At 39.0% G+C, this 16571-nt stretch overlaps 1 protein-coding gene across 2 annotated transcripts in view; it reads left to right on the top strand.

Annotated features, from left to right (window-relative positions):
• The window catches only part of LOC130417503 (NACHT, LRR and PYD domains-containing protein 12-like), a 41747-nt gene that overhangs the window by 16366 nt on the left and 8810 nt on the right, over nucleotides 1-16571 (top strand). For both annotated transcript variants that reach the window (XM_056743090.1, XM_056743089.1), the window contains 6 exons: nucleotides 5195-5368; nucleotides 6696-6863; nucleotides 8183-8356; nucleotides 9063-9236; nucleotides 9490-9663; nucleotides 10767-10940. In XM_056743090.1, the coding sequence (XP_056599068.1) occupies nucleotides 5195-5368; nucleotides 6696-6863; nucleotides 8183-8356; nucleotides 9063-9236; nucleotides 9490-9663; nucleotides 10767-10940 (1038 nt within the window). The remainder of the gene's footprint in view (nucleotides 1-5194; nucleotides 5369-6695; nucleotides 6864-8182; nucleotides 8357-9062; nucleotides 9237-9489; nucleotides 9664-10766; nucleotides 10941-16571) is intronic.

Below are 16571 nucleotides of genomic sequence, written 5' to 3'. Positions count from 1 at the left end.
TGAGTCCAGAGCTGTGAACAAACTGAGTGAGTGTTCCCTTTCTCAAACGGACTGGTACTCTCTTAATTATACAAGTAGTTTTAACTGGCTGTTAAGAATGGCTGTATTTGTTAACAAGTCCAGGTCAGATGAGGTTGAAGATGTAAACACTTGCTGATGTGATTTCCTCTTATTAGACGCACATGATCACACTAGTGCCCTGGCGTGGATGGCTCTGATACAGCCTGATTTACGAGCTTGCGTATGCCACACACCTGTCTCAATCTCTGTTCACACACAACTAGCGCTCTTCCGCTATCGCTCTGGATGAGTGGTGATCTCCTTCATAATAAAAGCTTCTCTAGGAATAGTTTATATCCCCTTCACATTCCGGCGTATTACCTCCTCAGCTTGGGTCTTTTGCACAATATAAGCTCGGTGAGAATCGGCATCTCTGTGATTTGGCGGGCTCATATATAAATTTCACGTTTTTATCCACCGTTTGCAAATAATAGGAGGCTGTTTTTTTTAAGTGTTTTTATATAATTTTTGGTGCTTGGTCATATCCATATCTGCTAACACTGTTGATTTGGCCGGAAGTCTCCTGTTTCCTCTTTTTTTATGACCGCAATCGCGGTGATCTTTTGTTCGGTTCGCTATCACAGGACTCAAATGCTGACAGGTACGGTCATACATCATTATATACCATACAACTAAAAGCGGGCTTTAAGTGGGCTGTTGGTACGGGGCAGGACACGTCCTTGATCGACCAACCAGCGATGGAATGGCTGAATACCCAAAGGTATTCTCAGCCTCCCTGAAGTCTTCCCCAGAGGGCCGCTTCTGCTTCCGCCACGGCTGCTGAAGGGGTGGTGGTCTCCTCTTCGACGTCTTCTTCCAGGGAGCCGCCTGAGTGGGGGGCACCGGAGCCGGAGGTCGTCGAAGAGGACCAGGGCTGCTGGGAAGTATACGATGCACGGCGTCTCGACGGCCAGAGGGGGGCCAAGTCGCGGATGTTGTCCGGCATGCAAATTTCATTTGCCAATTTTATTCGCCTGTTTCAAAACCAGTTGAAGTGATAGGTTATCAAGGGCGAACCCCATCTGTCTGTCGAGACAATGTCGAGAGACCGACAGAAAGGGAACAATAAACAAGCTCAGTTCATGACACCTTTAAAGCACACAGTCAGTTTGGCAAAGTTGCATTTAACAGCGTAATAGCCACAGTGGTGTAAACAGATTTTCCACTATAATGGAATATAGTAACATTATTTGTAATATGTAGAAAAAACGGAAATAGGCTTTCAGTAGGGGCCATCCCGCAGTATATGCACACCACATATGGATTTATTTTACTGTAGCATTTTTGAGCAATACACAGTTGTCCACTTTAAAAGCCTATAGGAACATTATACATCTTCTGATTCCGAATTTGCCATTCTGGATGGATTTACTTCGGCACATTCACGTAATCACTAGACACTCTCTGAGTACTGTGTATAAGCTGTAAAATGCATTACAGAACAATAGATGGCTGGAATGCAAAATTTGAGTTTGTGATCCTCAGTAGTAAGCAAGATGACGACGCTTTGCTCAGTGTCCTGCAATGCTTATGCTTAAAAGTTTGTCACAATGGAATGTAGCGAATAGCTATTGTACACGCTACACTGCTACTGGCTTGTAGAAGTATTTAACTATCGGGCAAGCTACACTGTTTTAAAAGTAACTTAACTACATTTTTCTGCAGCTTGATGGTAGTTATGTTAGTAGCTACTTGTTGTTAGCTACTCCCTAACACTGGCAACTGCTAGGGAGACAATAAAGCGAAATTAAGACTTTAATGTTAATGTTTATATTGTCTGGATCTTCCCCTATCTCCCATCTAGTGCATTACTCGCCATTCACTATTTAGGACATAATAAATGTGCAAAGAAGCGGGTGATTTGAGGAGCCACATCTGCAGCTCTCATATTGAAGGGAGCGGGACTTGGATTTGATTGGACGATAACTATGACCAGAGGCTTAAGTGTGGCATGGTGTCATGGAATTTCTAAAAATGTTTGAGCACACGTGCTAGAATGTCAGTTTTAAATGCTTATATCTTCTAAATGTGAATTTCACAATGTCCCACATTAGAATACATGATTTTTACACTTTTGTAAATAGTTATATGAAGTGGTGGGCCGTTAACGGCGTTAATGCCGTTAACGCAGTGAGACTATTATCGAGCGTTAAAAAAAATGTCGCCGTTAATCTATTCTCAAAGTTGGGTTGGCAGCTGGGTCTATACTACGCAAGCTATGATGACTTTCACCTTGATATTTTAGCGCGGATGTATACCAGCTTAACTGCACTGTACGGGGCGATAACGAGATTTTTCAACTCGCGTGATTCGCGGAAGCAGAAGCCGCCTCATCATCTCATAACCAGGGCTTCATTCGCGCGATTCGCGCAGCACGTAGGTCTATTGGCTCTTTGCATTAACATATAAATCACTCGCGCTTGACACGCCATTCGCGTTTGGTCTGAACACAACATAACGTTACTTTGAAATTACCGCATCAAACGTGACGTGCTAACATGGATGCAGCTATGAAGCCGTCAGGTGTGCTTCAGGGAATATTAATTTTTAAGAAGCTTCCCAATAGAAACATCGACAAGACTAAGGTTGTTTGCACCTTGTGCAATGCGGAATTGGTTTAAAAAAAAAAACTTTCTCTCAACAGGTAGTGGTCTAGCTTTAGTTGAAACCAGTAACTTTGTATTGAGATCTAATGTATTATGGCTCCTGTATGACATATCGCTTGTTGCTCCCTCACTCTTTGTAAGTCGCTTTGGATAAAAGCGTCTGCTAAATGACTAAATGTAAATGTACTGTAGGAGCTCTTCCAGTCTCAAGTACCACCTAAATGGAAATCATCCCTTAGCTAATGCGGAAGTAAACACAAGTTCATCTTATTGAACATAATTTAATTTTCATCACCAATTATCATAGTAGAACAGCTTTCTCAAGCAGTTTGAGATGCATTTTGGAAACAGGAGATGAGCCCCTGGTCTAATGCGCCACCTGGCTTGAGAAACCCGTTCTTAGACTTACTTTTAGTCATTATTTGGGTAGCACACATATTCTGAATGCCTTCGGCAGAATTCAAATGAGCCATTTTAATCTAGATTAATCAAGATTAATTTTGGAATTAATCTAGATTAAAAAAATGAATCTATGCCCACCACTAGTTATGTGCCAGGGTCCTTGGTAAAAGGATGAAATGTTTTTTGCTCTGGATTGCCGAACATTGCTTTATTTTATTCCACTTTTACATCTCTTTTGTCCTGTTTCTGGCCGTTTCTCAATTCCAAGAATGAAAAGAAAGGATTTGTGTTCTCGTGGAGAGCGGTCTAGCAATGCACTGTATGGAAGAATGAACTTGGATGGACGCGCTACAGTGACTTCTGGGACTTCAAGCGGGTTCCATACAGGTGCAAGGCTGCATCTGATGCTTCCCTGATATCGAGACTACATCCGGGTATTTTCATGCGTACTGCGTTCTTGAGTATTGGAAACGGACTTTGATGGTTATTGGTGACGTAGAGCTAGAACACAAAGTCACATGGCCGCTGAAGAATGCATGTTGAAGAAGGGTCTCTGTGTTGTCCAGTTGGAGTTTTCACCCCGAAATGGTGGCCACGTCACCGAAGCGCCACTTAGTGGCTATTATCGTGAAAAGAACCTGAGTTTCGCCTCTTGATAATCTATACTCTTCTTTGGTCATATTATCGGAAATGTTTCCAAACATTACAAGCAACTGAAAAGTTCCGTTACCACAAGGGAAGGCCTACCTCTACATTCATTCGATTTGACAATGGAAAACACACACATTAACTCAAGTTTTCAGCTCAGAGTTTTTGTCACCTTCAGGCACTAAGTTAAACTTACTCAGTTCTAATGTTCTCAAGTCCACTAGGGGTCAATACACACAGAAACGTGCAGTGTGCCGTTGTCGAAGAAGAACGATACGAAACCAACATGCTGAAACATATCCTTCCCCATACTGTTTGGTTATTCTACTTGTGATGTCTTGCTGTTTATTCAGATATTAGCTGGGTCTGAATTGGCCCTCCATCTCCTATACAGTGCACTATATCGGTTGTCCACCATCTAGTAGTGTTGTCCAAATTCTGGGTAAAGAACTCATTCCCTACATTTGTTCACTACTTTTTACGCACAATGCATTCTGATTTTGACTATACTTCACTCATATTTCCTATGATCCAACGCCAATCAACCGTCGATTAGAATCAGCTGAAGGAGAGTGACTGTTAATGCCACGAATGTACGTTAACTTGTGTTTGTTCTTGTTGACAGTTATTTTCTACATTTTGAAAATAAACAGATTAAATTAATATAATATATCAGTGTTTTATTTTAAATATATTAAGTAATTGTATTAAGTAATTGTATTAAATGTAAAAGAAAATAAATGTGGCAAACATTTTTTTTTCTCTGTATTAAAAATTTATATAATAAACGTGACAAATAATGTAAAAAAGAAACTTTACCATTACCAATCCATAAATCCACAGAGGTGTTATATAATTGTTATGACGAATATCCGCAACATGTCAGAGCAGGATATATTATGTCAGTGTCACACATTTTCATTCACTTCTTCCCCATATAGTGGACTGTAATTAGCATTCGCTACATAGGGAATAGTGAATGAGTGAACAAGTGAGCAAATTCAGACGTCGCTAGCCTACTCTTTGCAATACATTTACATTCATGCATTTGGCAGACGCTTTTCTATTTTTATATTCTATCTATATTCTATTTATCCTACAGATTTTACATAGGTATTTGCAGTCCCCTGGGATCGAACCCACAACCTTACGTTGTTAACGCAATGCTCTTACCACTGAGCTACAGGAAAGCACAAAGTACTCTTTGCAATAGCAAATGACTTCCTCTATCAGTAATTTGCGGTGGGTCCGTTGATGACGCGATTCAAGACTGCCTTCTGACAGTCTAGTAGAGCAAACTTACTTATTTGTACTGTGCATGTGTCGAACTCAGACGTCCACGCTTAATCCGTGCGTTCTGTGTGATCCGGGCGAATCACTGCAAAAAAAGGTGCTGCTTCCGCATCTGTGTATCTTATTCTCATTGTACATTCATTTGCATGTTATATTTCACTGTAATCTTGTGATTTCTCTCTCAGTCTGAGTCGCTGTAATCTGACTGAGAAAAGTTGTTCATCACTGGCGTCAGTTCTCAGATCAAACTCCTCAAATCTGACAGAACTGAACCTGAGTGTCAATAATCTGAAGGATTCAGGAGTGAAGCTGCTCTCTGATGGACTGAAGAATACAAACTGTAAACTGAAGACATTAAAGTAAGAAAAATTATCTTTAACCAATAGGATTAAACATTATGTATTATGTAAAAAGATGTCAAGTTCATCTTCATTTAATGTTGTTGATAGTCAGTATTGGGAAGGTTACTTTGTAAATATAATAGGTTACATATTTCAAGTTCCTCTATTTAAAGTAGTGTAACTATTTAATTACTTTATAAAGTAAAGTTAGTTGTAACAGATTACATTTGTTTACTTTTTGATTACTTTAAATTTCTCACGAATATGTGAGAACTGTGTATAATTTTTAAATATTTAAACAAAGCGGGGTTAACCTTACAGCAGTACTCAATACTGATTAGAATCAGACTTTCAAAATCCTTAATTTGAATTAAGATTATAATAATTATAATATTCCATGGCACTTTAGGTCAACACTCTTTCTTGGAAAAAGTTTCAAACCCTCAAGCAGATATGATACGCAAATGTTAATGTGTTAAAATTGTCACAAATGCTACTTGTCCATGCATTTAACTGCAGGTGACAAACATTTGTTTCTCCTCATCATTTAAAGATGAGTAATGTGATTGGGGCGTCAGACTGGCCGTAGTTTTCATCAGCAGTGTAGACTGATATGATTGGGAGATGTGGTGTGTTGCAAATTCAAACAAGAACTAATCAAACGCATCAGAATAGAATCGCTTTCTTTAACAGCCTTGGCAGGAGGCATATAGAAAACATTGAAACGTAACCCTCTTTGTAATCATTTACATTTTCCTAAGTAACTGTAATGTTCATTACATATTTTTACAGTAACTGTAATATATTAACATACATAATACCTTTATTTTGTAATTAAATTATGTAATGCCGTTACATGTAACTACGTACTTCCCATCACTGTTGATCGTAGTGTAAAAGACTCAACAGTGATTGTCAGTCAATGACTCAGGTTCTAGACATCAGCAGTCCAGATCTTATCATTTCTTACTTTGAGAATTAAATGTGAAACACAAATACAGCAATATTATGCTGTTGTCAACAGTTTTATTATTCAATTTTAACAATATATTAAACAAGTCTATTATTGATAAAGTATAGGAAACATGTTTGCATTTGCCAAACCTTGGCTGTCAATTGTGTTGCTAAAAGTCACAAAGCTTCTATTGGAAATAAATGAGAAGCTTTTTAAGTTAGTTCTACTCACCTGACTGAGCTGCTGTGATGTTTTTCATCTTGGTGTTGATCATTCACACCAACTAATTCTCACTGTACATCCACTTGCATTTGTTTTACACTTAATCTGAGTGCTATTCAAATCATATTTTAACTCACTGTTGTGTTGTTATTTCTCTCTCAATCTAAGTGTCTGTTATCTGACTGAGAAAAGTTGTTCATCACTGGCGTCAGTTCTCAGATCAAACTCCTCAAGTCTGACAGAACTGAACCTGAGTGAAAATAATCTGAAGGATTCAGGAGTGAAGCTGCTCTCTGATGGACTGAAGAATACAAACTGTAAACTGAAGACATTAAAGTAAGAAAAATTATCTTTAACCAATAGGATTAAACATTATGTATTATGTAAAAAGATGTCAAGTTCATCTTCATTTAATGTTGTTGATAGTCAGTATTGGGAAGGTTACTTTGGAAATATAAAAGGTTACATATTTCAAGTTCCTCTATTTAAAGTAGTGTAACTATTTAATTACTTTATAAAGTAAAGTTAGTTGTAACAGATTACATTTGTTTACTTTTTGATTACTTTAAATTTCTCACGAATATGTGAGAACTGTGTATAATTTTTAAATATTTAAACAAAGCGGGGTTAACCTTACAGCAGTACTCAATACTGATTAGAATCAGACTTTCAAAATACTTAATTTGAATTAAGATTATAATAATTATAATATTCCATGGCGCTTTAGGTCAACATTCTTTCTTGGAAAAAGTTTCAAACCCTCAAGCAGATATGATACGCAAATGTTAATGTGTTAAAATTGTCACAAATGCTACTTGTCCATGCATTTAACTGCAGGTGACAAACATTTGTTTCTCCTCATCATTTAAAGATGAGTAATGTGATTGGGGCGTCAGACTGGCCGTAGTTTTCATCAGCAGTGTAGACTGATATGATTGGGAGATGTGGTGTGTTGCAAATTCAAACAAGAACTAATCAAACGCATCAGAATAGCATCGCTTTCTTTAACAGCCTTGGCAGGAGGCATATAGAAAACATTGAAACGTAACCCTCTTTGTAATCATTTACATTTTCCTAAGTAACTGTAATGTTCATTACATATTTTTACAGAAACTGTAATATATTAACATACATAATACCTTTATTTTGTAATTAAATTATGTAATGCCGTTACATGTAACTAGGTACTTACCATCACTGTTGATCGTAGTGTAAAAGACTCAACAGTGATTGTCAGTCAATGACTCAGGTTCTAGACATCAGCAGTCCAGATCTTATCATTTCTTACTTTGAGAAATAACTGTGAAACACAAATACAGCAATATTATGCTGTTGTGAACAGTTTTATTATTCAATTTTAACAATATATTAAACAAGTCTATTATTGTTAAAGTATAGGAAACATGTTTGCATTTGCCAAACGTTGACTGTCAATTGTGTGCTCAAAGTCACAAAGCTTCTATTGGAAATAAATGAGATGCTTTTTAAGTTAGTTCTACTCACCTGACTGAGCTGCTGTGATGTTTTTCATCTTGGTGTTGATCATTCACACCAACTAATTCTCACTGTACATCCACTTGCATTTGTTTTACACTTATCTGAGTGCTATTCAAATCATATTTTAACTCACTGTTGTGTTGTTATTTCTCTCTCAGTCTGAGTTACTGTAATCTGACAGAGGAAAGTTGTTCATCACTGGCGTCAGTTCTCAGATCAAACTCCTCAAGTCTGACAGAACTGAACCTGAGTCACAATAAACTGAAGGATTCAGGAGTGAAGCTGCTCTCTGATGGACTGAAGAATAAAAACTGTAAACTGAAGACACTTAAGTAAGAAAATCCATTTACATTTCGTATTTTATCCAAAGCCACTTGCAAGAGTTAGGAAAACAACATGATTCATCATAGTGGGGGAATAATATTAGAAGTGTTATAACAGCTACCAGTTTTCAACAATGTTACACAACCTGTTGAGTCCATAAACCCGTAAGATAAAATGGGTGTGTTTGTATCATATAAATTCGAAAAATGGTACTTATTAAAAAATTCAGAATCATCTTCATATTTGTTGATCATATAGTGTAAGAGATTCAACAGTGACTGTCAGTGAGTGACTCTATTGATTCAGATTGTAGACATCAGCAGTCCAGATCTTATCATTTCTTACTTTGAGAATTAAATGTGAAACACAAATACAGCAATATTACGAAACTGTGATCAGTTTTATTATTCAATTTTAACAATACATTTAACAAGTGTATTATTGTAAAAGTATAGGACACATGTTTGCACTGGCCAAACATTGGCTGTCAATTGTGTTGTTAAAGTCACAAAGCTTCTATTGGAAATAAATGAAATAAATGGCTCAGTAAGTCACCTGACTGAGCTGCTGAGATGTTTTTCATCTTGGTGTTGATAATTGATCATTCACACCAACTCATTCTCACTGTACATCCACTTGCATTTGTTTTACACTTATCTGAGTGCTATTCAAATTGTATTTTAACTCACTGTGATGTTGTTATTTCTCTTTCAGTCTGAGTGACTGTAATCTCACAGAGGAAAGTTGTTCATCACTGGCGTCAGTTCTCAGATCAAACTCCTCAAGTCTGACAGAACTGAACCTGAGTCACAATAATCTGAAGGATTCAGGAGTGAAGCTGCTCTCTGATGGACTGAAGAATACAAACTGTAAACTGAAGACACTAAAGTAAGAAAATCCTAAAACCAATATTAATAAACATACAGTATGTAACTTGTAAAAAGATGTCAAGTTCATGTGAATGATCTTCATAAAATGTTGTTGATCGGAGTGTAAAAGACTCAACAGTTCTAAACACAAGCAGTCAAGATCTGATCATGTGTGTCACTGAAAACTGAATGAAAAAAAAATCACACAGATCTGATACATACACAGCATTCAGTTGATCATAGGTTTATCTTATGTTTTCTTCTCTCTTCAGTCTGGCGTTCTGCAGTATTGGATCTGAAGGTTGTGTTGCTCTGACTTCAGCTCTGAGATCAAACCCCTCACATCTGACACAACTGGATCTGAGATATAATAATCCAGAAGATTCAGGAGTGAAGCTGATCTCTGATCTACTGAAGGATCCACACTGTCAACTACAGACACTAGTGTGAGTTATTTATTCATTTATTAAATTAATTATAATTTCAATCCTCAAGTGTCTTTAGTGTTTTTTTTCTGGTATTTATCTACATTTGATGTGGCGGCACTTGGTGTCCATTCCATTATGGATTAATAGCATTTTGGTTTGTAAAATGCTAATTTATTTTAATCTGCTTGGAAAAAGGCTTTCACTGAAACTGATACATGTTAATGGCAGAAGTCAATCCACATTTACACTGGGCTATATTTGTCAAAACTCCAAACATTTTGCCACACATATTTGCATTTGCCAAACAGTTGCTGTCACTTGTATTGCTAAAAGTAACAAAGCGTCTATTGAAAAATAAACGAGTGTCACGGGTCACAGGGGAAGAACCCAGATGCAGGCAATGGAGGTACAAAAAACAAGGACAAACACGGACAAAACAAAACCCACGAAGGGGAAACAAGGTTAGGAATAAATTCTAAAACATGTGGGGGTAAGAACTGGAGATCAAGAAACTAAATAAACTTAACATGATTAGGGCTAGACTAACGAAACACAGCAGCAAGACAGGATAAATACAACGCAGGTAGAGTAGTCCACAGGAAAATTTACAAGGCAAGACACACTAGGCAAGTAGCTAACACTCAAACAAGCACAACAAACGAGCACTGGACTATAGACATGAGGATATTATATAGGGAGACTAACAAAGGGTTATTAACAAGGGACAGGTGTCAGGATGAAACACCGATGGAGCGTTAAAGGAGGAACGAGAGGGCGGGAATAGAGACGGGACCGGAGAGAGAGTATAGAAGGCCGTAAGTGCCAAAATGTCTCTCTCCACATAAAACCTAAGGCTTTGCCATGACTCTGCCACAAGACCAAGAATGACATTAGATGATGAGGCAGAATCATGACGATAAGATGCTTTTTTATTTTGAGTTAGTGGTTCTACTCACCTGCCTGAGCTGCTGTGATGTTTTTCATCTTGGTGTTGATCACTCAACATTCACACCAACTTATTCTCACTGACCAACCATTTGCATTTGTTTTACATTTATCTAAGTATGAGTGTTATTATAATCATATTTTAACTCACTGTTGTGTTGTTATTTCTCTCTCAGTCTGAGTGGCTGTAATCTGACAGAGAAAAGTTGTTCATCACTGGCGTCAGTTCTCAGATCAAACTCCTCAAGTCTGACAGAACTGAACCTGAGTGACAATAAACTGAAGGATTCAGGAGTGAAGCTGCTCTCTGATGGACTGAAGAATACAAACTGTAAACTGAAGACATTACAGTAAGAAATTCCATTTACATTTCGTATTTTATCCAAAGCCACTTGCAAGAGTAAGGATAACAACATGATTCATCATAGTGAGGGAATAATATTAGAAGTGTTATAACAGCTACCAGTTTTCAACAATGTAACACAACCTGTTGAGTCCTTAAACCAATAAGATAAAATGAGTGTGTTTGTGAAAATGTGAAACACAAATACAGCGTTATTATGAGACTGTGATCAGTTACAGTTGTGTTCAAAATTATTTAACCCCCAATGCTGTAAATGGTTTTAGGGAATTTAGTGTACATTTGTAATTGTATTCAGAATGAAATCCTACAAGGACTTCTTAAAGAACCATATGCAACTAAAATGGCATCAATTAGTTTTGTAATACAGTAGTAAATGTTTCTTTTGTGAATTCTTCATTGACATAATTATTCAACCCCTTAAAGACTACCACTCTGAAGAACAGAGGTTCAATGAAGTGTTTTCAGTCAGGTATTGAAAACACCTGTGGATATCAGGGAGCAGCAATAAAGCCTAATAAGCACCAATTAGGCAGCTTTAAAATGACTGTGATACTCAGCTCCTTCTAGACATTTACTGGTGTGGTTACAAACATGGTGAGGTCAAGAGAATGGTCCAGGAAGACAAGAGAACAGGTGATTACTCTTCACAGGAATGGCAATGGCTATAAGAAGATTGCAAAGATGTTAAACATACCAAGAGACACCATAGGAAGCATCATTCGCAAATTCAAGGCAAAGGGCACTGTTGAAACGCTACCTGGTCGTGGCAGAAAGAAGATGCTGACTTCGACTGCTGTGCGCTACCTGAAGCGTAGAGAGGAGAAAAGTCCCCGTGTGACTGCTGAGGAACTGAGAAAAGATTTGTCAGATGTGGGTACTGAAGTTTCTGCTCAGACAATACGGCGCACCCTGCGTAATGAAGGCCTCCATGCCAGAACTCCCAGGCGCAACCCCTTGCTGTCCCCAAAAAATAAGAAGAGTCGACTGCAGTATGCCAAAAGTCATGTGGACAAACCACAGAAGTTTTGGGATAGTGTTCTGTGGACTGATGAAACAAAATTAGAACTGTTTGGGCCCATGGATCAACGCTATGTTTGGAGGAGGAAGAACAAGGAAAGAACACCTTGCCTACTGTGAAGCATGGCGGGGGGTCAATCATGCTTTGGGGCTGTTTTGCTTCTGCAGGTACTGGGAAGCTTCAGCGTGTGCAAGGTACCATGAATTCTCTTCAGTACCAGGAGATATTGGATGACAATGTGATGCAGTCTGTCACAAACCTGAGGCTTGGAAGACGTTGGACCTTTCAACAGGACAATGATCCCAAGCATACCTCCAAGTCCACTAGAGCAGGGGTTCTCAACCTTTTGCAAGCTGGGCCCCCCCAAAGCAGGTTCATTGTGTGATGTGTGGCCCCCCCCCACACATCACACAACCTTGGATGGATGGAAGGATGGATGGCCGGCCGGCCATTATCTTTAGGCCCACACTATTATTATTATTATCATCATGAGCGGTAGGTAGGCCTATTATCATTACTAGGCTATTGTTATAATTGGCAGTAGAACCAGACTCCTAATGTGAGCTTGCAGACATTATTATTATTATGAGTAGTAGTATGCCTATCATCATTACTAGGCTATTGCTATATAATTATATGAGGTTACATGCTTTATTGTTGTTGTTATTATTATTTTTACCATCAGTATAGGCCTATTATCATTTCTAGGCTATTGCTATAATTGGGAATTGGCACCAGACCTCTGATATTAATGTATGCTTTATTATTGTTATTATTACTAGGCCTAATAGTAGGTATCATCTGCATTTTGTAACAGAAGCTTGTAGGTACGTGATGTTAATGCGAGACCTGAGCCTGCTTTGCCTTGCAAAGATCCCCAATTCTTGGCTCAATGTTTGATAAACATAGTCTCAAATCATCCTCGATTTTTGCACGATTGCGGTATTTCGTTTTGAGTGCAGTCATTTTTGAGAATCCTGCCTCACACAGATATGTCGATGCGAAAGGAAGGAGAATCTTCAAGGCGACATCACAGAGTTCAGGATAGTCCTGCATCAATCCTGCCCAGAATGACGAAAGAGGGCAGGAGTTAAAGAGTTCCTTCAGTCTACTGTCACTCTTCAGCTCAATAAGCTGTTCCTGCATATCAATTGATAGCTCGTTTGCTGTGCACACAAACGGATCTCGAACCCACGCAAAAGAGCGATAATCCTCTTTAAAGTACGTCGCAAATTGTTTTCTCATTGCTGACAGGTGCTCAGACGCTGATTGAAATGGGGATGAGAAATCGTGTGACGTGCCTGCATCAGTGATAAAGTCTGCAAGGCTGGGTAACATGTCGCAGTTCCCTCGACTGATGCGGCCATGCCAGAGGTCTAGTTTTTGTGTGAAGGCATTTACTTTGTCTGCAAGGAGCAAAATATGAGTTCCACGGCCTTGCAAAGACAGGTTGAGGCCATTCAAGCGGTCAAATATATCTACCAAATAGGACAGAGACGCAAGCCACATAGTGTCATCCAGATGCTTCGCCAGATCTGATTTGATTTCTGTCAAAAACCACTTCACCTCCTCTCGAAGCTCATACAACCGCTGTAGCACCCGCCCCCTGGAGAGCCAGCGAACTTCAGTGTGCAGAAGCAGCTGTTCATGCCCTGACCCCATCTCCTGGCAGAGGACCCCAAACAAGCGAGAGTTTAACGGCCGTGATTTGATAAGATTTATCATTTTCACGGATTGGTTCAGCACGGAGTCAAAAAGAACCGGCATTTTTTTAGCAGCTAGTGCTTCGCGATGGACCATGCAATGTGTCCATTTCACAAGTGGAGCTACTTGCTGAACCCGAGCAGCTAGGCCACGCTCACGCCCCGTCATTGCCTGCGCACCATCCGTGCATAGGCCAACGCATCGGTCCCAAGCCAAACCATTTTCAAGGATAAAAATATTAAGGACATTGAAAATGGCTTCTCCTGTAGTGTGCAACTGAAGAGGCCGGCAAAACAGGACATCCTCCTCAATCGCCTTGTCCCGCAGATACCTGACATAGGTGAGGAGCTGTGCCTGCCCAGCAATATCAGTGGATTCGTCCAGCTGCAGCGCGTAGTAAGGACTCTTTTTTACGAACTCTATCAGTTGCTCTCTGATATCATTGGACATGTCTACAAATCTCCTAGCGACTGTGTCATTGGACAGTGGTACTGCACCGAGTTTGGCTGCTGCACTATCGCCTATCATTATTCTGCACATGTCTTGCGCTGCCGGCAAAATGAGAGTCTCTGCGATTGTATGTGGTTTACCGATTCTTTGGGCCACTACATACGATGCCTCCAAACACTGTTTAGACACAGTGCTGTGCACTGAAATGGTTGCCTGTTGCTGATGGAGGCCATCAAGCTTTCTTTTAAAATATTCAGCCGGTTTATTTTTAATGCCAGGATGCTTTGTTTCGAGGTGCCTTTTTAATTTGCAGGGCTTCATACTGTCATTTGCCAGCACCTCGACACACACGACATACTGAGGTCTCAGATCAGCCGTAACTGAAAACCCAAACTGCAGGTATGCTTCATCGTACCTTCGAAGCTTTTTTGCAGCTGGTGGTGCGTCGGTTGGCTTGTTGGTCCTCACAAGAAATTTCTCCATTTTTGTTATGTGTTTTCAATAAAGTTTAGGCAATATGTAACTGTGTGTGTGGCTATGTATAGAGACGTATCAGGGGCTAATCAATCGGGACTTAGGGACGATCTGTAATTAAACGAACAAAATAATTATTTTTAATAGATTTTATTTTAATACTTAAAGATTGTAGTGTGTGTGTGTGTCTTAGTCGTGTGGGTAGTTTAAGCTAAGTGTAGCTACTGCCTAGCAGTTAAAAAAAAATACTGGCAAGGGCTGAGATTTGATCTAATCTTTCACAAAAATGTTTGTGGGTTTAGTCTTTAAAAAGACTGTTGGGGTTTGTAGTAAGGGCCTATGTAAATCGAGATTGATAACAGACTAGCGAGAGCTGGCACAAGCGAACTTGGCAAGAGACTAGACTAGAGTGAATGGAGAGCTATGTCGTGAGTTAATTTAAATGCAGTGATTTATTTTGTGTGAGAGTGAGTGAACATTTGCATTTACAACCCGCTCTGTAAGCTAGGGCGGGAGCGGCTGCGGCCATGCGCATGCGCGATTCATTCGCAGCCTGGACGCGAAGGGGTGTGTGTCTCCTCTCTGCTCTTGAGTGCTGCGTTATGAGGCGCGGAAGTTGACAAAAGTGAAGCGAATGCCGAGAGAGGGGTTGAGTGTGCGCGAGATGGGTAGAGTGTGCGCGAGAGGGGTTGAATGTGCGCGAGAGGGGTTGAGTGTGCGCGAGAGGGGTTGAGTGTGCGCGAGATGATGTGAATACGCGCGAGAGGGTGCGATATATTATATCATATTATATCATAGATATATTATATTATATATATATATATATATTTCACAATGTATTTAGTTTAATTACATCAAAAGTAACTGTAATTAAATTGCAGAAAACATATGAGTAATCCCTTACTTTACTTTTCAAGGGGAAAGTAATTAAATTACAGTAACTAATTACTTAGTAACTAGTTACACCCAACACTCCAACACCCAAATATCTTTGAACATCATTGCACTGACAACAAGTGCACTTTAAAAGAATAGAAATAGAATTATAAAACGTGTCTTAAACATATTTAGAATTGCAGGATACCTCCGTTGACCAATTCCCATTCTAACTCATACGGTATTGGTCAACGGAGGTATCCTGCAATTCTAAATATGTTTAAGACACGTTTTATAATTCTATTTCTATTCTTTTAAAGTGCACTGGTTGTCAATGCAATGATGTTCAAAGATATTTTACAGAACTAAACACTTGTGTGACAATATATGATGAAAGTATGCGCTCCAGAAATTTGAACAGCATGGATCAGTGGCATAGGTTAATGGAGGAACACTGTCGTATACAGTGTTGGGTGTAACTAGTAACTAAGTAATTAGTTACTGTAATTTAATTACTTTCCCCTTGAAAAGTAAAGTAAGGGATTACTCATATGTTTTCTGCAATTTAATTACAGTTACTTTTGATGGAATTAAACTAAATACATTGTGAAATATATGCGTGTGCAATGGTGTAATTGACTTCAAAATTCAAAGTCTTACTTTAAAATCTGTGCTCACATTTGTAATACTTTGGTCAGTTAATAATATTATTATTTTGAATGAATTAAATAAGCAGTTTCATGTCTATCCTTGAATCACTTAACTAATAAAGGTTGATGTAGGATATAGAAAGTAATTAGTAATGAGTAACTAAATACTTTTTGGACAGAGTAATTTGGACAGTAATCTAATTACACTATTGAATATGTAATGAGTAACTAGTAATTAATTACTTTTTCAGAATAATTTACTCTCGACTCCCTCTTGCGCACGTTTATGGTATGCACCCTCTCGCGCGTATTCACATCATCTCGCGCGTATTCACATCACATCATCTCGCGCGTATTCACATCATCTCGCGCGTATTCACATCATCTCGCGCACACTCAACCCCTCTCGCGCACATTCAACCCATCTCGCGCACACTCAACCCCT

This window comes from Triplophysa dalaica, chromosome 3 (genome assembly GCF_015846415.1).
Source record: "Triplophysa dalaica isolate WHDGS20190420 chromosome 3, ASM1584641v1, whole genome shotgun sequence".
NCBI lineage: Eukaryota > Metazoa > Chordata > Actinopteri > Cypriniformes > Nemacheilidae > Triplophysa > Triplophysa dalaica.
The sequence above is the reverse complement of the archived record's forward strand: the minus strand, read 5'-3'. Positions and strand labels throughout refer to the sequence as shown.